The sequence below is a fragment of the Metopolophium dirhodum genome, chromosome 3 (assembly GCF_019925205.1).
Source record: "Metopolophium dirhodum isolate CAU chromosome 3, ASM1992520v1, whole genome shotgun sequence".
NCBI classification, from domain to species: domain Eukaryota; kingdom Metazoa; phylum Arthropoda; class Insecta; order Hemiptera; family Aphididae; genus Metopolophium; species Metopolophium dirhodum.
The window spans coordinates 35,863,486-35,885,832 of NC_083562.1; the positions used below are offsets into that span (position 1 = coordinate 35,863,486).

Here is a 22,347-nt window from a genome sequence, read left to right on the forward strand (position 1 = left end):
ATACGTTATAGGTTCAGTTTATAAAAAAACTCGATACAAATTTACAATAATTAATGTACACCATTATAGTTTGTGAAATTTATATTATTTTTTATTATTCCGTCTGTGTAAACAATAAATTACATATTAGTTATTACCTATTTAATCAGCTATAATAAATGCTAATGTTTCTTGGAAATTAATCAATAACTTGCCACACTTAATTAATTAATGTCTGTAAGTCAGACATCATACACCCAAAGACGCGCCAACCATTAATCTAGCCCTTATTGCTGATGATACAACAATCTATACACTGAAATCGAGACATAGAAGAAATAACAGTCGATTTGCAAAATCATTTAAATATATTAATCAATAATCGTATTATTAATAATATTTGTCAAATAATGGGAAAGCAGTAAAAAATCCTTCTAAAAGTATAAGCATCTTGTGCAGTCTACGCCGTAACCGTATTCTACCCTGCAAAAAACGCGACACGATTGAACTCCATAGGTGTAGTCAATTTAACAATTTTCCAATACACCATTTAAAAATACAGTCAGACTTGGTTAACTCAAAGTAGTTTAAGTTAAAAGTTTAAGTTTACGAAGTTCGACTGTATTAATAGTACATGACATTATAACCATTTGTCATATTTTTTTTTATTATAATTATATTATATTAATTGACATTTATGTATGCCCTGGTGCGGTTTTTCTATCCATTGCAGTATGATGTGCCGGTAAACCTCCACACACATAGAAATTTGCAGAGGAACCTAAAACGTCAAGTTATCAACGACCAATTGGTCCAGAATCATTCCACCGACATTATAGTTCACGGTTTTACACTTAACATCCTTAAATTCATGAAGTTATTAATTTATTGTTAGACATCCAAATTGGAGCTATTATTTAGAAATTAAAAGTATTAAAAAAATTATATAAACAAACTCAGAAAAGAACTATAAGACAAATTTAAATTTATTATGCAAACTTGGACAAATTGAGAACTAAATGAAATATCCGTACTGACTAGAATATTTGAAAGTAATTGGACTACAATTTTGTAGTTCATAGTTTTCGTAATTTCAAATAATATATTTGGACAAATATAATTATTTTAAAAAAAAACGTAATATGTAGTTATTTTTATGCCATATATTAAATAGTGTATTTTGTGTAGTAATGTCTTAATAACAATTTTAACAAAGCCAACAATTTAATTTTTCTGTCAATCTTAAGTCAGTAAATTGGGAAGGAAAATTAGTTAAAGAAACACACATATATTTCAAGGAGTGCAATCGCGTTGCGTTTTTTGTGTGTAAAAAGGTAAGACGGACGCAATCGTGTCCTGCGGCCCTGCACCAACTGTTTACATATTATGCTTGTCATATTTATGGAAAATTTACACAAAAATTCTCAAATTAATTACAAATATTACCTATTTAAAGATACACAAAGATCTCAGAATTTCAAAACTGTAAGAACACTTACAGTGAAAGATTCTTCAAATCGGTTCACAAGTCAACAGGTTCAATGCACTATCGACCACATAAGACCAACACTAAAATGCCATCTAAGACGAGGACGTCCTCATTACATAATTGTTTGATAACGCCACTAACTTATAGTCTAATCTACTAATTACTTAATTACTACAACAGTACAACTCACATCACAATTTAATATTAATTATATTGTTTTATTGCAGTTAGTAAAACAATTTATGTTCATGTAGATAAGCAAGCAAGAAATATCTTATTGTAATACATTTAAAAGACAAAAATAATAATAACTTATGATTTATAAGTTATAATACATAGTTATATATAAGTTTATAACTAGAAAGTTTTTCCGGAACGTTAAATTTTATGAGTGCCTACCTAATATATAATAATAAATTTACAGCAAAAATATAAGGTATGTTAGATTATTATATTATTAAAGACGAAATACATAGAGTTATAAGGATTATAATTTATAATATAGTTTTATAATACCATACAATAATATTATACTAAGACACATTTTACTTAGTTAAAATACATCTAGAAAGCTATATTTGCGGCATTAAATCCATAGTTGACGATTAACTCAAAACAAATTAAAGCAAAAAATAAAATTACCATTAGTATACATTTTAATATTATATGGAATAATCTATATAAACTGTGTCTACATTAAAATAAATGTATGCAATGGCTGATAAGGAAATGCGTTTTAAATCAAGAGATATAATCTTTATGAAGTGTTAAATTAATTTATCGTTCATTTAGTAGGTATCGATAAATTTTAAAACGCATATAAATTGATTACCTATCTAATGTAACACAAACACCACGAATACCGATGGTTGTTATTCTGAATATAAATATAGGAAATAATAACGATTAATATAATATTTAATTTATAATATTAAAGATTAACGCGTTTGTCATGAATTTGACAGAAAACAAATACATAATATTATAGATGATCGTTTTTAAATGCATATTTAGTTTTTTTTTTGTTTAATAACATTATAATTTATAATATAATATAAATTATCATAATATTATATAGGTGGAGTCTTATTTAATCCATTATTAAAACGTAAGCGAATAATACTAATAAAACACGTCAAACTGGAGTGATTGAGTATACAATATAAACATATTATGTAATATGTCATATTAGGATTCAATAACAATGGATCATAAAATTCGCAAAATATTTTGAATTGAATCAAAAAAGTGTTAAGATTTTATTACGAGTCAGCGCTTAATACTTAGCCTCACATTTATTTTCTTCTCAGTGATTTTTACGAAAACTACTATAATATTATATATACAGAGAAAATATACAGGGAAATATGAAAAATGACACGCTCGTCGTACGGCTGTCCAAACAGTATTATACCTATTAAGTTTCCCATAAGTAGGTATATGAAGATATTGTAAAGAAAACTTTTTATAGATTACTCAACGAAAACAAAAATGTAATATTTTATCACGTGTGTCAGACCGAATATTGTAAATAGGTCCTCTCGAATTACAATAATATAATATGTATTGATTTATTTGATACCTGGCATAGTAGTGGCATCATAATATCGTTTTCATATAATAATCGAGAATATTTTACTATGCTGTTATGGAGGCGTTATTTTTATTTAGAGTCAAAAATACATATTAAAATATATTATAATTAACGATTTTCAACAGTTCAACTCTAAACGGTTGGAGACCAGCATCATCATTGCATTATGAACACATAATATATAATATGTTAACATATGTCTCATTCAAAAGCACTATTATACCTATTATGTAAAAAAAATAATCATCTAATAACCGACCCACATTTATTAAACAAAACGCCTATTACGGGCGTATTCACGCCTAGAAAACATACCATATTGTAATCCCAAATAAGAATCTCACTCGAACAAATTGTGGACACGGCTGAAATTATTACAGAAAAATTCAGGTCATAGATCTATTAAAATGATCGAAACGATAACATAAATTATTAATAGATCAGAAGAGATTTTCAAACCAGTATTTAAACGTGTCCAGAAGAAGGAAATAATGATGAACTAAATAAAGGACGATTATATATTGTATATTGATATTGTATATTAACTAGTTACTATACAATATGTCAATATACCTAATATAATTATTAATTTTAGTTTAAATAACTGTAGTACCGCTAATAGTAATAACTAATAGTGGCTGCACTCTTCGAACCATCATTCAGTATAGCGCTTGAAAAATTATTTTTTCAAAACAGTGGGGGGAGGAGGTGGTACACTATAATCTGTATGTCTAATTTTGTATAAAATATTTTGCGTATTAAACAAAATATGATAAATATAGTAACACAACAATTTACTTGATTTATAATTTGATTTATAATAACAAATTAACAATTCAGAACAAGTCGATTTCTAAATGCTAGCCTTTGTACTTGGGGAGTCCGGTTTATTCTTGCATGAGGTGGAATGTTTCAAGGTTTTGATCTTTTACGCATCACAATAATATGTATGTATGACCTACATCAAGTTTACGCATTTATAACTTTAAAAGATTTAAAATTTGAAAAATAAAAATTATATATAAGAGCGCGTAGCATGATATAGGTACCTGGAGTGGACCCGACGACATTGAAAACGATTGAAGTGCACACATCAACATAGTACGTTATAATGATATACATAATATAATAAGAACGCATAAAAATTAAAATTGTAGTATCGAAACGAGATTATTAATTGTATGCGCACTGCAAATGACGTGTAAATAATACAAAATATGTCGTCATCTCGACATAATATTCATATTATTCATGCGTATTATATTATTATAACAGGTATACACGAAACCATAAAAAAATATAAAACGATTTTGCGTAAAAAACAAATTTTAAATCGCGGTCGACGCGTTTACACAACATATCGATAAAATTACACGGATAATTAAACACACGCGTGTCCATCGTCGAAGTTGTCGGTCATTATACATATATGATGCGCCGCGGCCGTCGGGTACATAGTCGGCTGCAAAAGGTAGGTATATAATAATATATTATGGTTATAACCGAGTGGACATTATTCCTATTTTTAAATAATACATGTCAACCGCTGGCCGTCGGCCAAAAAAACGAGTACATAATATACGTATAGAGTAGAATCCGCCGCCGGTGCATCCAAAATACACTTCCAGGAGAGGACGTGTGCGCGGCGGCGGAGCTTATATATATTAAATTTGTTTTTTTTTTTTCTTTCCGAATTGCCACATTAAGAGACTCAAGAGCTTTTTGCTTCTGGAACATTACCCACACGCGGCATATACACACGGGCACGAATTTGTTTTATTGTTAGACACGTCGTAATACCGCGTAATTATTATTATCGTTAAGTGCGTCTCTGCCTTTCGGCCTGCAGAAGCTGCAGTGATGGAAAACGCTGAATCTCTCGTATATTATATTATGTGCTTATAGTTTTATTTTGATGATTGTGTGAGTGTGTGTGTGTGCGCACAACTGCGCACAAGACTCGGTGTGGTCTGGGCCGGGCAATGGTGATAGGCCGCGGCAAGTTGTTGTACAGCGTGGTGCGGAAGTGGCGAGCAGGGCATCGAACCGCACATAGCACATCGTTACAAATTTATCGATGGAAATAATAATATTATTTTATATCGTCGGGGGACTAGAAAAGTACCACGATTCCTATTAAGGGAGCGGGACGGCGGCGGGTCACATAACGGACGGGTTGTGTCGGTTGCAATCTTAGACGAGCCGCGATTGGAGTCTTCTCGGCGACAGCGCACGCAGTTATCCATCAAGCGCAATCCTGCTGTAAACCTTTTCCGTACGCGTATAAAATCGAATTCGATTAGATTCCATCGTATAGGTACGTAGACGAAACGACTTATATACTAATATTCTCGTCTACATTTCAGTGTGCACCGCGCACATAAAATTATTTGTCATTCGCATGCGGCTTCACGGCGGAGTTTGTCGTTCTGAATTTCCAAAGGTTTATAGGAGTTATTCTAGTGTCTAAGACAATAAATAATACTACGACTACACAGATACAATAAAATTACAATGATGCTTATATAGGTATACGATATAAGTACCTGCACACTGGACAGTCGTCGTTCCCTGACGGCAATACCTAAAAACCGCGCACGTAATACGTATATTGGATTGACGTCCGGAAATCGGAATTAATTACTATGGATGACAATATTAATATAGATTACCTACTCTGTACGGTTTTCGAATTCATTCTGGAGTAGTTGTAACATGTTGTGATATTTTTTGCCCTTTTACTGCAATTGTATTTTTTGAAAAAACATAATACCTGAAATAACTATCTATATTGTTTGCGATGAAATTTGGTCCGTAAAGTCTTCAACCGAACTTTGACCAACCAGGAACAACCGCGTAGGTATAATACGCTTCGTCCCAGTATTAAGACACAACACAACAATGAATATTATGCCAAGACGTGGTAACAAATTTATGATGACGACCGCTTAAACTCAAAAGTAACTATTTCGAGAGTTCCGCAAAGAATTGCTGATATGAGTTATCCTGCAGAAAAATCAGAAAAGCACGCGGATAAAAATTTTTTTTTTAAAGAATAAGTTCGTAGTCCCCCCTCCAATAATCCTCATTGTATTACAATTTTCTTATTTGTACCGAAAAAGTGCAGACATTTTATATTAGTAAAAATATACAATTAATTAACACACTGTCAATATTAATTTAAAAACCGCTAAATGCATAGTAAATGATGTGGTATCGTAAATTTGCATCGTTAAAATAAATTAATAATTCAAATATTTGTATAAATAACAAATATTTAGATATTAAATTGATGTTATATACTAGGTATAAACAGTATACTATCTAAGGTAACACAGTTACATTAAAATTTGATGTAATTTGTATTTGAAGCAAATTTAAATAAAATTGGCCATACCTACTTTGTATTGAAATCGAGTAAAACATAAGAAAAACTAATTTTGATTTTATCTTAAACTTAATTATTTACAAATATAATCTGATCAGTACAGCAAACACTGAACTGTCAGTTCCGATAAAAACTCAAGTTTTCAAGTGTATTTATAAAATAAATTTTCTCAGAAAACTTTCTATAAGTAAGAAACTTTTAACAATAACCAAATGATAACAATGTGTATATGATAAATTATATTTGATAATAATATAAATAACACGTTTATACGAGGTGTATCTCCCGTTCAAGAATATTATAGGAACGACACGCTGTTTTTAATTCAATTTAATTGTTAGTATATTTTTGGTAACGTCAGTATCGTTGCCAAAAAAATTAATATTTAGGAGCCGTTTAATTGTATAATGTTATATACGCTGACATGCTGTTGTATATCAAATAGAAAATAATTTGACTAGAACAAAACGAAGATATATAATATAGTGTGTTAAATAAAATATAATAAAATAATCTATACAATAAATCTATACAACAGTGCGAAATGCAAAGATGTATTTTTAGCAATAATCTATATTGATACGGTCTGTCGATTAGCCCAGATCTCCGTTCGGACGAGTAAGCCCGAATTTTAATTTGTCGACCCATACACTCTGGCAACAAGCCCGCTAAAAAAACGAATTTAGTTTTATGCTCTATTCATTTAATTGTACTTTGGCGAAATCGCAAAATTGAGCGTCAAGATTTTAGAAAATATGCCTACATACTTTTACAAAAAATTGAAAAGGCGATAAATTTAATTCGAAAACTAAATGCGTTTACAGCAGACTATAAAGAAAAACGATAAGACTACGCGAACTATCGAGAAAGCATCTATAACAATCACAGACCGGAACAGATGGATGTATACCTTACATATTATAATATTATATGTATTAAAATATTAATAAGTTTTCTTTTCAAAACATTACATGATAACTACAACAGTATACAGACAATATCGGGTTAACAACATTATCACACAACACAACTATAAGAAATTCAGTATTTATCTTAACTTGAAATCCAAAACATACTTATTATAGAGTAGGTATATTGTGTGCAGGTTCAAGATCATTAAAATACCTATTTTATATTAAGCGTTGCGATTCTTAAACCATAATCTGTACTGCAGAGTTTTTTTTTATTCTTTTTAAAGACTCATGGATAAGAGATTATTTATTACTTACCCTGTTGCCGAGCTTTACGCCTGTGTAATCGTAATGACGACCATCTCTGCAAGTGTGGCACGTCCACTTTGTCGGTGAGTACGACCGGCGGTGGCGTTGATATCACACTCGGTCGCCGATTAGACGATTTCGAACTAGAATTACCGTGAAACAGGGCCGTCAACTTGCCCAAAGTGCCTACCATAATTTTATTGTGCGGATAATACTATATGATCGGATAACCAAATAATTGTATTTTCAATCAAGCCACGTCCGGTCTCTCCCTCATCGGCCGGATCGATCACAGCCATGGGAGTAAATCATCATATCCAATCGGATTGCGCGAACCGATTAATTTTCAAATCGCGAATTTGTCGGTTTTTTTTCCCAATCCATTATTCAATCGAAACATTATGTACGACGGGTGCACATGTGAATTATGCACGGAATACTAAAATACGAAAAAATACTGTACACGTCTGAAACCACATTAGGAATCATTGACCCACGATCGTGATACACCGTTGTAATAATTATACCTACGTCCTGAGGCTCATATAATACTGCAGCGAGAACAACGATACATTATAACAGGCCGTAATACGAATATGAATATTATATAGGTAGGTAGTAGGTGCCTATATATATAATATAATAACGCGAAAACCTTAAAACGTTTAAAAACTTTTCGATATTACTGTTTAACATACAGGTTTTCGGTCCAGAAGTTTGTGTGAAATATTCTAAGTAGGTGAAAGCATGCGTGCATTGTATACGCTGTATTATGTAGAGAAAGGCCACTTGGTCCGGCTACAGGTGATTTAATGAAATTTGTGACTAGGTCTGCGGTACGCGTTTATATTAAGTATATTTTTTTACACCAATGACGAAAGATTACCATAATTATTATACATTTATACAGTATCGGATAAATTAATCGAACGAATCAAAAGCGACACGTAGTAGGTAATTGACTACAGATAATTTTTTATTGTACAGGAGAAAAAAATCAGATTCAAAATCAACTTTAAAAAAAGCGTCTATATACGCAACTATTTTGCGAACGTACTTGCCGGTACTTGCTGTTGTATTAGTGGCGGAAAGAATATGATATAAATTACCTACGCACAATCGAACGACATTATGAATTTTCAATTAAATCGTTATTATTTTAATCTGTGATGGACGAAAACAATTTCACAGCTTTTTATCTAGAGTTCAATGTAGACTATATTATTATAATTTATATCGTAATCAAATTATTTGTATTGGTTTTATTAATTCTTGTACTCAATTTTTATCACTTTCAATAACTAAAAATACATTTCAAAAATTGACATAATTATAAAACAAACATGAGATTAAAATAATATTTTATTAACACTAACACTGTTATTATTACAATAAATATATTTAAAAACGGTAGTGTATAATATTATGATATTGTATTTCTAAATTTTAAAATGGCAGAAGTGTGAAGTCTCAGCGACATGGTAAAAAATGATCTTAGTACCGTTGTACTATTATAGCAATACGAAATATGCGGAAACGTATACGCGCAATATATTTACATCGTTTATTCGTCGTGTATAATGAAAAAAAGGCAAGTTCGTCAATAAGGTCAATGAGTTCCCGTAATAGTCTCTGACGGGAATCTATATATTGAAATTTTACCTTACCGACGTGTAATCCATGAACGCAGATTATAATATTATTAAATATCAACAGCGTATAAATTTGCTCCAGAACCGCGTAGATGTGGATCCGAATAAAACGGCGATAATAATAATATTATTATTATTATTATTATTGATAACACACCGGTACACGTAGTACCTACGCGCGTACGAGCTCTCACGAAAACCGGCCGATTAAAACTAATAGTAGTGGCATCTCGAAGAGAACTTCCGCTACGGGCCGGCTTCGCTATAGTACCCGACCTTCGAATGCTGAACCGTCGTTGGCAACCGTTCCAGTCACCCACACAGTGATGGCTAAAATTTTTTTGTTTACAATATTTTAATTTCGGTCGATACGATTCGCGCGAAACGACGACGTTACGACTGGCCAACACACCCGCGTGTGCATGTCGACCGCGCGAGACACACTATCGGGGATAACACGGCCGCCGTATCGATATCGTACAATGGTTAATAATAATAATAATAATAATATTATAATGATGTATGTGCTCATTATAATGTACCTGCGCGAACGTCCGAGGTAATTACAATACACGGACGGGTAACGCGCACGTGTTTCGGCGTCACGACGAATGACTACGACTCGCACAGACCACCACCACGACTTCAGCTATTATCACAAACGGTCCGGCCCACGTGACTACGTCGAGGCTATCGGCCTATCGAGTGATCTACTGATCTATGATATTATTACTATCGCGTTCGTCACCAAAGAGCACAATATTATGTATAATATTATAGTATTATGCCCCAATATCGTCTAACGTTACAAAAGTGAAACATCTATATAACCGTATAAATATTATTTATAATATAAGACAGTTGAAAGTACCATCGTACCAATAACTATATCTCAACTGTCAATAATAATATAAAGAGCGATGCGATTACAATTTAAAATAAAAGCACAAAAATGTATTTACCGAACTAAGAAATTGATTGGTTAAACTAGTAATAACGTTGCGCAATTGAATACCTATACTAACTTTTTTTCGATCAAATAAATTTTCAGCATAAAAACCAAAGTATCAGTAGTAGGTATATCATGGTAATATAATATTATGGTATACATCATGATATCGACTGTACCAACTATTGTTTATACGGCATAATACCATACATTCATGTAGTATACTGATATATATTTTTAAAAAATATAAAACTAAGAATTTTAACTATAAAAAAATATCGAGCGTTAGTGTTAGAATAAAACAGAAGATCTATTAAATAATGATTCCACCACGAATGAGACAACATCAGGTAGAATTACAAGGTACGTAGGTACGTATATCAGAAAACAGGGCTTCCGCAAGTAAAACTAGTTCTCGACATTGATTTTCATTGGTTCATTGGCATCGTGTATTCTAAAATTGCAGTAGTTTTTTATGGTTAAAAATAATTGCAAGTTGTTTTTAATCACGAGATGATTGAAGAGGAAAATAACATATAATACAGTCTACATATCATTAGTCTACTAATGTCATTCTATTCATTCTGTATATGACTTTTATATATTTTATACAATACCTAAATGGCTAAACACTATATATACAATAACCACAAAAATGTGCGCAGGTTGATATGTCACATAGCTTTCTCGAATAGTTATAATTTTCAGATGAGTATAAAAAATACGACACACGCAATTATTATGATCGAAATATTATTATACACGGGAAATATTAAAAACTAATTATTATTAATCGAAATAAATATTTGTAAATATTAATGAAACAATATTATATAATATCTATATGTACGCAAGACAAAATTAATTGATTGGATTTGTTTACCCAGAATGATCACAAATAATGTAAGCGACTTCTTAATTTTTTAATAAAAATATGTGATCTTATTTGATCAACATACACAAACCCATACACACGATTGTATGTTTTAAAAAAAAATTGAAAAATTGATTTTATAAAAGTTTAAGTACCTGAGTGTAATCTTCGGTTTTGGGGAGTTCCTTTTGAGGGCGTAGTCAAATGTTTTCGTACAGATGGTACCACGACATTTACGGACGTCGAGCGCAGGTTAAAATGTTTATCTGTAAAAAAATACGCATCATAAATTTTTATTATAAACGTTTCAAGAATAATTATAATTAAGTTAATAAAAACTAACCTAAACATAATTCTTCAAAATAATGGTGACCATAATTTCCAATTAAAAGAGTTTTCACTCGGTTGAAAATACTAAAGATACCTTGCAGTATGCGTATCATCTTAAAGACTACCAATTAAATAAAAATGTATTAGAAGAATAAGTTATATTTTCGCTCTAGTTGGCCTCGGTTTCCTTATAAAATGAACATTATTGCCACTACTTACTAGAGTCTCCTAACACGGATAGACGAGATTACGTCTTCATTAGACACTGGCGATTAAACAGTTCTAATAAAATATGATATGGGTAACAGAGTGGATGACGGAAACATTTTCTTTTAAGTAAAATATCATAAATGAAAACCGCATTTTACTTTCTAATGCAGTGTTGCATAAGGTTCACTGCGGTGGAATTTTCTTATTAGTAGGAAATAGTGACAATATATTATAAACAGTACGGAAAATTGAATCACTAAAAGTTTACCAAAATAAAATTTCATTGAATCATACGTATCTACAAAATATATTTTCACTAAAAAGTATAAGTACTGAAGTACAAAAAAAATTTATTAAATTAAATTTTAAGAAGAGCCTAGGATGTTTTAGGTTTTATTATGATAATACTAATGTATTAGTATTTTATATAAATAACTTATAATAGCCACTTCGTGAAATCGATCTTTTCATGAAATGGTCATTTTTCATAAAATGGTCACACCAATTTGACATCGTATAATTATTATCACTTAGTGAAAGAAAACATTTAGCGCAAACAATTATATTATTTATTTTAGCTATATCACACTATTACCCTAATCAAAATACTGAATACACCGATTATAATTCAATAACAGGATGTAAAAATATTAAATAATGCAACTAGGTAGGCAAATACTTATTTTGTATAGAAAAACAAAAACAAAAATATATTGTAGTTTAACAAATTGAATGTAAGTGTGTACTTAATTACTAATTAGTTGAGAAAATAATTATGGAGATTTTAATTTTTCTCATACATTAAGAAACTTTCCCATGCTAAGTATATTTTAATTAACGGATAAGTACATAAAAAATATTTGAAAAATATTTCATCTACTTTATATCAATACTATATTAAATACAATTTATGAAAGTTAATTTAATTATATAATTCCCTTCACAATTAAAACATAAGTATTTTATTGTAATCAAATATTAAAAGAAAGAATATTAATAAAATATATCATTGATTTTTGACCCTATATTATGCAGTACGTTCATTTTCACAATAAATAAAATGATACTACAACAAGCTACTCAAAGTATAATAGGTTGCCTATACGGCAGGCGTATTTCTTAGCAAAAATTATTTTAACATTTTTTTATAATAATATGATATCTAATTTTTCTTTGCCTTTCGCCCTAAACCATATGGTGTCAGCCACCTTTATCCTACACCTAACATAATAATATGTCATAACATAATATAGCCATATAGGTAGCAAACTATGAACATAAAATATTAAATATTTTGATTATTGTAATTTTTCGATAATTTATAAACAATACCACATATTATATTATTTGTTTATTATTCTTACACTTTTATATTGTTTTAAGGGGCCTGCAAGTGATCAGTTTTTTTGCTCAAAAACATGCTTTACAAAAAAATTTTTACACCTCGAAATGATCAGATTTCAATAATTTTTTTGGAAAGAGAAGGATTATTTAAAGTCTGTTGAAAATCCTAATAAAAATCATTCTCTTTCTAGCAAAAAAAAATCCATTCATATCAGACCACTCCACGAGGCGTGACAGTTTTTCCTGTGAAGTGTGTTTTGTGAAAAAATTCCCCTTTTTTGTATGTGGGCACTTGCACTCTGCAGCGCGTGTGTAGATAGCCCGATCCCTATATAATAATATTATAACTGCACTCACACTAATTATCATTTATGACTGACACAAAAACCACAGTCGGAGACGACAAGATTGCACATTGCCTAAATATTGCCCCTTATTAAGTAGACACGATACGACTACAGGATCACCTAATAGAATATATTATTATATTATATTTGTATTTAATTAGATAACATAATACCTATACATAATATTATTAATTATTTTTAAACCATTATTCAATATTCGATGTATTAGAATAATATTATATTGTTATGTATTTGTATACTTTTATATAAAAATGAAAGATTTTAATTTTGTACCCAAATATTTTGTTACTGCTAACATTATGTAAAGGTGTCCTAAAACATTACATTACAACCAGTAAATTTTTTTATTACAAATAATTAAGAAAAAATTCATTATTATACTAATAATTCAGTCTTCCGTCAATATAAATGATTTCAATTTGAAATTCTTTCAACCAATTTTCCACTAAATTATTGTTTTTAATAATATCATAATAAGTCTTACCAAGTTGATAAATCTATTAGGTTATGTTAAGGTATTTTTAGGTAATCCTAAATATGTTTTTTGTTTGCAAATCATATAAATAGAAGACGACAATTTTAAATTTTTAAAACTTATCTCTCTAATCTACAAATACTTATTTTTTTTTAATAGTTAAGAATATCTATCTTTAAAACATAAAATGAGTTGTTACAGAATAAACTATTAAACATAATTAACTTAAAATGTACTAAATTTTATTCTAAATAAAATTTTTTTTAAAAATGTTCTATTATTATGTACTTTTTTCCTACTGATTAGAACAAAAATTATACAAAGTTAATTAATTATATTTTTTAATTTTTCTGTTACACTCAGTATATTATTATATTAAATAATTTTTTATAATAATATGTATTACTCACTGGCTAGAGAAGGATGTGATGTAGCTTGTTTCAACGTAATTTTGGTTTCTCCACTAAGATCACTAAAAGAACTATCTCTAGAACTGTTTTGAGAACTCTTAGGAATACATCTCTGTCTAGAAGAATTAGGTGTTTGGTCCGACATTGGTAAGTTGGATTCTGATCCACCACGAGCTCTAGTTCTACGGCTAGAAAAATAATTAAATATTATTTAGATTAGTTATAAAAGGTAGGTTTTGGGCACTTTAAATACCTTTTAGCTTTCAATGGTGTATTTTCTCTATGAGATCTGACAGGCAATGGTTCACTATTAGTGGGAGAATCTTTCAACCTGTTGGTATATGGTACTGTCAATGGATTTATAGAATTAATCTTGCTTTTGACATCCTTCAACCGATTGACACGGCTCTTCTGATCAGTTTTACTTTTTTCTATCTTATTCATAACAGCATCCCAACGGCCTGCTGGTTTTCTATTTCTTGGTGCTCTGTTTTCCTGATCTTGTCGTACTTCTAAGGTTTTTGGTTTCACGGGTGTAGGTCGTTTGTAACGTTTACTAGCAGGACTCGATGCATCTTCTGTACATTCGGATATCGTTGAAGTAGATGGTTGATCTATTGCAACTGACTGAATTCGTTGGCTATTAACAGATGAGGGAGAAGTTGAGTTATTTGAAGAAACTGGTTCGGAACTGTCTTTGAGCGCAGGTGGCTCTTCAAAAATTCTATCAAAATCAGAATAAACACCACTTGAATCCATTTCCTCAATAGTGGGACCAGGGTTGTTGTGATTATCTGGTTGAGTTTCAGGTTTATTATTATCCCCCGAGTATAATGTACCATCAATAACTATAGCTTTACGATGACAATGATCTTCTGCTTCACTCTCGGTAAAAAAATCTGAATCCGTCATTGGTTCGGTTGGTCCAAGTCGTTTAACTGTAGCTCCACGACTGGTAGGACGACTAGTTTCACAATCGCCTTGATAACCAGTATCAAGACTACTAACGCTGGTTATACTTGTAACAACTGTGTTCATTGTAGGAATATTAGGGACTGGTACAACTGCAGTTGTTGTTTTTGATGAAAAATCATCCATTGGCAAATCTTCTAATGATGGAGTCCGATCAATTGTAAAATTATCGTAAAAAACATGTCCAAAAGAAACAGTTGAGCGTTTTGGATAGGCACTTGCACTATCATGTTCAGACACTGTATGATGAGAGGGTTCTGAAGACAGAACTGGAGAAACTAAATCGTCATCTTTAGGCATAGAAATTGTTTCTAAATCATTCATTGTAACATCCCCATCAGAAATACACTGAAACATAATAATAATATAATTAGTAATTTAAAGTTTTTGAATAATACTTAAAACTAATATACATACTTCTGTTAATTGATGAGGTGACATTTTAAAAAGAAGACCTGGAACGTCATAATTTGCCTCATCACCTCTAAATTCAACCATTTGGTCTGGTGACAATATACCAAGACTGTCAGTGCACTCAAATGGAAATTCTGTTTTAAGAATATCTAAATCCCAATTTGCCAAAGTGGATGTACAGCCATCATCAAACATGAGTTCAGCTTCTGTTTTGTCTTCAACAACATTTTGACACTCGGATATGCGTACCAAATGTGCCAAGACAAACAATGCACATTGATCACGACAAGAAAAATATCTTACTCCACATATAGATCCATCACAAACTCCATGTCCGCTTTCAACTTCTACTCCACACCAGTCACCGGGACCCAGTACAGTTTTACCAAAATACCTAAGAATGCCGGTTCTTGAATGTCGAGTCAATTCAACATAACTTCCAACATCTTTTTCAGTCACTGTAGTACGACTAGTTGATTTAAAAAGTGAAGATGGACGAGTGGGTGGATGTACTTTATTTTCAGTATTGCTAAAAAGTCCAAACAGCATAGATGGAGACGATGTGCGATAAGAACCATCGAGATGCGAACGGACTTTACTTGAAATATTAGAAAATCGAGATCTTAGTTGGTTAGAATGCAGCACAGGTATCTTGCTTTCTCCTGGAGCCTAAAACACAAATAAATATAATAATATTAGTAAAATAGTATTATATAAAAGTAAAAATACTCATTTTATAACATATAAAATTATAATGTGTCCCATAAATATTTATTATGTTTAGGTTGTATAACCTACATTTTTCGTTACTTTAAATTAGTTGATACTTTTTAAGCACCCTGTATATTATCTTATAGTTTATATTATAGATAATAGATAATAAATAATAATAATATATTTAAAATATGTCAAATTTGTAATTAGAACATAGAAAATTAAAAACACAGAACATCATTAATAGCTTCCAATTTTCATACAAGGACACTACATTTTTTAAAAATAATACATAAATACATAACTTCATACTTCATTTCATACAAGTTCTAAACATTTTTAAACCTTATATACGTGTTACATCTTAAAAATGTACCTACTACATACCTCCACTCCACAGCTGGAGGAATAATAATTCTATATGTTTTACTGGAATAATTATTGTGAAAATATGCTTAGAAATTAGAATTATTTGTTTAACAATAAGCTAGAATAGAACTGGTATAATAAACAGGTAGAATCCTCAGTTTTTTTTTTTTTTTTTGTAGTACAGAATAATACATATTTATGTAGAACACAGAGGGGCAAGCAGGAACTACACTGTCTGCAAACACTGTGCCTATACAAGTGAACAATCCCATTTGGTTGTTAACAGGTGCGTCACTTCCTCTACATTTTTATTTTTTACTGTGTAACCATGACAACTCTTTATTAATTTAATTGTCTTTTATATGAAATTAAAATGTTGAAATATTAGTTATAAGTTATAACATAGTCTTGAATTTTATTTGAACAATTAAATTATAACTAAAATCCATATAATATAATACATATATTAGACACAAATTAATAATATACTTTTTCACCTCGTTTTGCAGTCTTAATAATTGCAATACCCTAAAAATCAACGATAAATACACAGATAATTTTTTTTTTTTTATTATGATACTTTACATACAAGTAATGCAACAAATAAAATCACTGTAAATAACTTATACTATAAGAAATTAAGAAATTTAAAATTTGGAAATAACACCAAAACATATTGATTAAATAAAGAGTACATACATTTAGAAACTGAACTGGAATGATATTCATTAAAAACTATATTTTACATAATTACACAAACATTTTGTAGTTTTAGTTTCTGAGATTAAGTTAATGTATAGGTACTTTAAAACCAAAATGTCATAAAATATTTACTTTGCCAGATTTCTTGTACCAGAAATAGATTAGAGTACTCGATTATGGAGATTTTAGCACTATGATTCTAATTTGTGTTTTTATAATATTGTTACATATGGCTAGAACCCAAAAAGAAATATTGGCTACATTTTTACCGACCTAATTTTTCAGACTATAGGCCTCAACAATTGAGAGCATAATTTAAAATTACTCACAACAATAGGTATACACAAGCAAGTACCAATCCTAAATGCATGTCAAACTACCTACTTATATATAATTAAATTATTTATGGGCCTGAGGAAAGTCTATGAAGACAAAAACTAACGGATACCAATATCATTAGAAAAAATACCACAATCAATTTTTCAAACTTATCAAGGATCATATTGGAGCAGTGATAATATACATAAAGAGAAAAATGTTAAATGTTCTATGACAAAATAAAAACAATTACATTTAATAACATTAAATTATGTTGAATTATCTATTACTACATAATGAAATCATTTTACTTGATATTATATATAATTGAACAAGAGGTAATAATTAATATTATACATTTATTGGAGAAATTTTTTTTAGATACATAATTAAAACTTGAAATTATATTTAGTAACTTATGACACTTAATTTTTCTCAGATAAAATATTTTTAAAAAAAACCCATTATTATGTGTGACCAATTAATGTAGGTTCCTATAGCGTGCAATGTTTTAGTAAAAACATAAATGATTATACATTTAGACATATAAGAAATAAACCATAACATAATATCCATTATTTTTGAGATGATTTTCCGTGGTAAAATGAAACATAATAGCAATGTATATAGTATCATCTAGATGTATTAGAAAGTAGTACATGCACAATCCACCAAATACAAAAATCATTTGTAGGTACGTACAGTGCAGTGTACAGAGCATAGTTTACTTTCATTTTGTACATTTTCTAAATAATACAATTGTAAAATGGAATATTAATCATTTTTTTTACATAGTGTAAGTATATCTACTTTAATTTGGGTAGGTAGTAGGTACCTAGTTGATTATTAATGACTATAAAATACGTTTATATAATACCTACGTAACTAATTAAGGTCCCCACTAAGGTCTTCTTAACCCAAATTACCAAGGTTTGTCTCTAAAACGTGTTCACGTACACAAGTAGATATAATTATAAATTATTAGGAAATAGATATAGTGTTTGTATAGTTAATACCTTAACCAAATAACCAATAAGTAATAAATATTTAAAACAATTTAAAGAACATTTTTGAAGGCCGCATAGATTGTAGTTTTTGTTTCCATTACATTCATAAAACGTTTATTATTTAATTTTCAGAATTTATTATTCACTTAAGTGTGATCTTAAAAATATTTTTATTAGCTTACTCATGTTTAAAATTAATAAATATGTACTTACGTAAATATTATTGATACCAACTACTAAGTATATTTACCTTGTAATTATTTCATTATGACAATAGTATGAATATTACTGATTCTTTTTGATTTTTCTACAAAACGTATTGCAGTTAAACGATTTAAAATATTTATTTGAAAATTTAGAAATAATATTATTTATTTGTATAGAATATATTATTATATATGGGTGGATCAAAATAAACAGCACAGGTATTGCTTTGTTTTATGTTAGGTCTTTGTATTGTACACAGCCGACCCCAAACTTCCCAAGAGAAGACCTTGGAATGTCCCCAACAACGAACCGTGCAAGCGTAACATTATATACATCGGCGGACCGTGATAATGTTTTTTTTATTATAATGGTATCTATACCATTATGTAGTAGGTAATAGGGATATGCTATATAGCATACCTACTGTTGGTAGGAGTACTGAGACTGACGTACTGTAATGTATATAGTTTGAATAAGCTAAGAAAATAAAGATTAAACATCAATCACAATAGAAGCAAGTCATTTTGTACATCAAGAAACTGTGAGATAACCCAAGATATAACCCGTTGAAGTATTGAACAGAAGTTGAGGGCAAAATAGTTTTTATAATATCGTCATTTCTAATAAATTTGAAAGACTAGACGTATATTAAATGTTTAGAAATACCTAGCAGAGATTTTCCACACTTAACTATACAAAATACAGCAAAAATCTTCGGTAAAAACCATTTGATTTATACGCGGGAATGTGTAGGTTAGTGTGATGCCCGGTGTGATATTTGAAATAAACAAACTTCACTCTTTTACCATGTCTAAACATTTTTTTTCGTGTCTTAGGCACTTAAAAAGTAAAAACATAATATCGTGAGTTTTTAATCTCGTTAATGACTTATACTGCAATACCTAACGATTACGTTTTATTATTATAATAATATTATTACAAATCGCATCAGTTATTACCCACACCGTACCTAGTTAGGTGACGCCCAATCAAAATGGAAAGGATAAAACATCATTGATGCATATCAATGGGACGAGTTTTCGAGCGAAAGAAACACAGTACCTACAACACATAATAATATACGGTGTGTACGCACATCACCTCGGGAGCTGAATAAATTAAAGCTAAATGCTATAATACAATGCGAAATAGTAAGTTGTAGTATTATGTAAATTACTGACATATACCTGTGTGGCTGTGTGCACAATACAGCTACAAAACAGTATGGAAGTATGCCAAAATAAAAATACTAATTATCAACGTATACAACAACCATTTACACTATAACATATGGCTTTTAAAACATGATCTAAATGTTTACAAAACCTACGCCGTTTGGGAATGCAGAAATTAAATTTCATGGGTGGATCACTCGATTTCATTCAAATAACGTCTAAAAAAATATACACGACTAAAAATCACAATTCTTGCAGACTATTATAACTTCTATAAATAAAATTATTGAATTATTCAAATATACAAATATGTATATCGCGAGAAAGAATATTACAGATAATATTTTAACAGCAAAGAAGTTATAGTTATAGTTATATATTATTGGATGAGTAAAGTTAGATTTAGAACCGTGTTTATAATATTATAATTCGATACCTATCAGTTATCACATTCAAAGTTATTAAATTGATAATACACAACTTTCTTGAAACGATACGAGTGAAGTATTAAGAAGAGTTTGTAAATTCTATTATAAAAGCACGATCAAATTTAAAAAAAAAATGGTAGGTAGGTATCTTAATTAAACACAATTAGGTAGACGCACGCAATTATTTCATGATTTATAAACTATAATGAAAATAACAGCAGTTTTTAATCTACAAATTTAAAGGGAAAAACCAACAGCATTAAACAAGTTGAACTTAAATATTTTAAACCATAGTAAAATATTCAATATACAACACAATATTCAATTCATATTCAGCAAGAATCATCACACTAAATAGGCCGAATATTTAACAGTTATATTTTACAACCAAAGTCTTTGTGCACGTTCAATGAAGGAGCAAACGTCAAATAGCCTCTTTATTCGTTTTATAACGCAGTGAAATAATTTACTATACAGAACGTTTTTAATGAGCTACCAACCAATTGTCATAAACTAATATACCAGAGTATATCGTCATTAATATTAATTGGTTTTAAGTTTAATTGTATTTGTTTTATGCATTTAGCCATAATATTATTTTACTAAATGTATTTACAACAATTTTAAGTTAATATTAGTTTTATTGAATATTATTTTAAAAATCCAGACATACAACTTGTATTATTAATATGTATAGGTACATAAAATACATAATTTGTTTTTTACCTGTTATTCTATAATAAGATTTTAAATAATAATTTATTCAATTTTCTTATTTCATTAATGGACCAACTAGGTACACAACTTGTATACGTAGAATATCTAAATGGCTAAAAAGAATTTGTGTACTAAAATAAATATTGAGAACGAGACAAAGTTTAAACTACATATTAAAACAATCTAACGTCGTAATATCAGCATATTATCGGTATTAACTATATAATGCCAATTGACAATATTGCTATCAAAAAGGTAAAGTATAAGCAGCTTGTTTAGCTGCTAAATAACAACAAATGAGTTTATACTCGTAAGACATAAATCATAATACTTACAATACCCAAAATAATGAATTTTCTGATAGGTGCTTACGTAAAATATCTAGAAATCTAATACACTGTTCCAAGAACTGTTAAATAGAAAATAAAATAACCAAGCGTTAAATTCTCAATATTTTAAAAGTAATTTCTTTTGGAAATCAATGATAATGCTCAATATGGATTCTAGATAAGTAGGTATCATAGTAAATATCTACTCACTAAATAGGTTTAGAAATCAAATTTAATAAATATTTGACTTCAGAACCGATGAGTATTTGTAATCTGTTGTAATCTTCCTTAAGCTATAATAACAAAAGGTATTTGGTATAGGATTTTAAATTAAATTAACATCAGCCTTTACAACAATCGACTACATATATAAATGTATGGTAAAATAATGAACAGTAACCCTTAGCACTTTTGTCCAAATTTAAAAAAAATATTGTTCTAGTACCTATATTTACGTATCTATTCACATCCCAAAAACCTAAGAACTTTGAGACATGAGAGATCCGTTTTTTTTTTATTTGAATGATTTACTTATCATTGTCAGTTGTCGTTTACTCGTAATATTTAATACTTTGTCAACTTTATGAAAATTGGTGTATTTGATTTTGAACATATAAAAATCGTGATATTTTGGAAGATAAGCATGATAAGCATGTGACAGTATGAGACAAACAAAGTTTCGGTAAATACTAAACAGGACGAAGATTAAACTA

The 22,347-nt window shown here is 29.6% G+C and overlaps 1 protein-coding gene across 1 annotated transcript in view; it reads right to left on the reverse strand.

Annotated features, from left to right (window-relative positions):
* LOC132940338 (uncharacterized) overlaps positions 1 to 22,347 on the reverse strand; it is a 39,528-nt gene that overhangs the window by 11,049 nt on the left and 6,132 nt on the right. Inside the window, exons 2-5 of the mRNA XM_061007866.1 lie at positions 15,672 to 16,337; positions 14,536 to 15,602; positions 14,283 to 14,470; positions 11,301 to 11,411 (exon numbers count right to left, since the gene is read on the reverse strand). Coding sequence (XP_060863849.1) covers positions 11,301 to 11,411; positions 14,283 to 14,470; positions 14,536 to 15,602; positions 15,672 to 16,337 — 2,032 coding nt within the window. The remainder of the gene's footprint in view (positions 1 to 11,300; positions 11,412 to 14,282; positions 14,471 to 14,535; positions 15,603 to 15,671; positions 16,338 to 22,347) is intronic.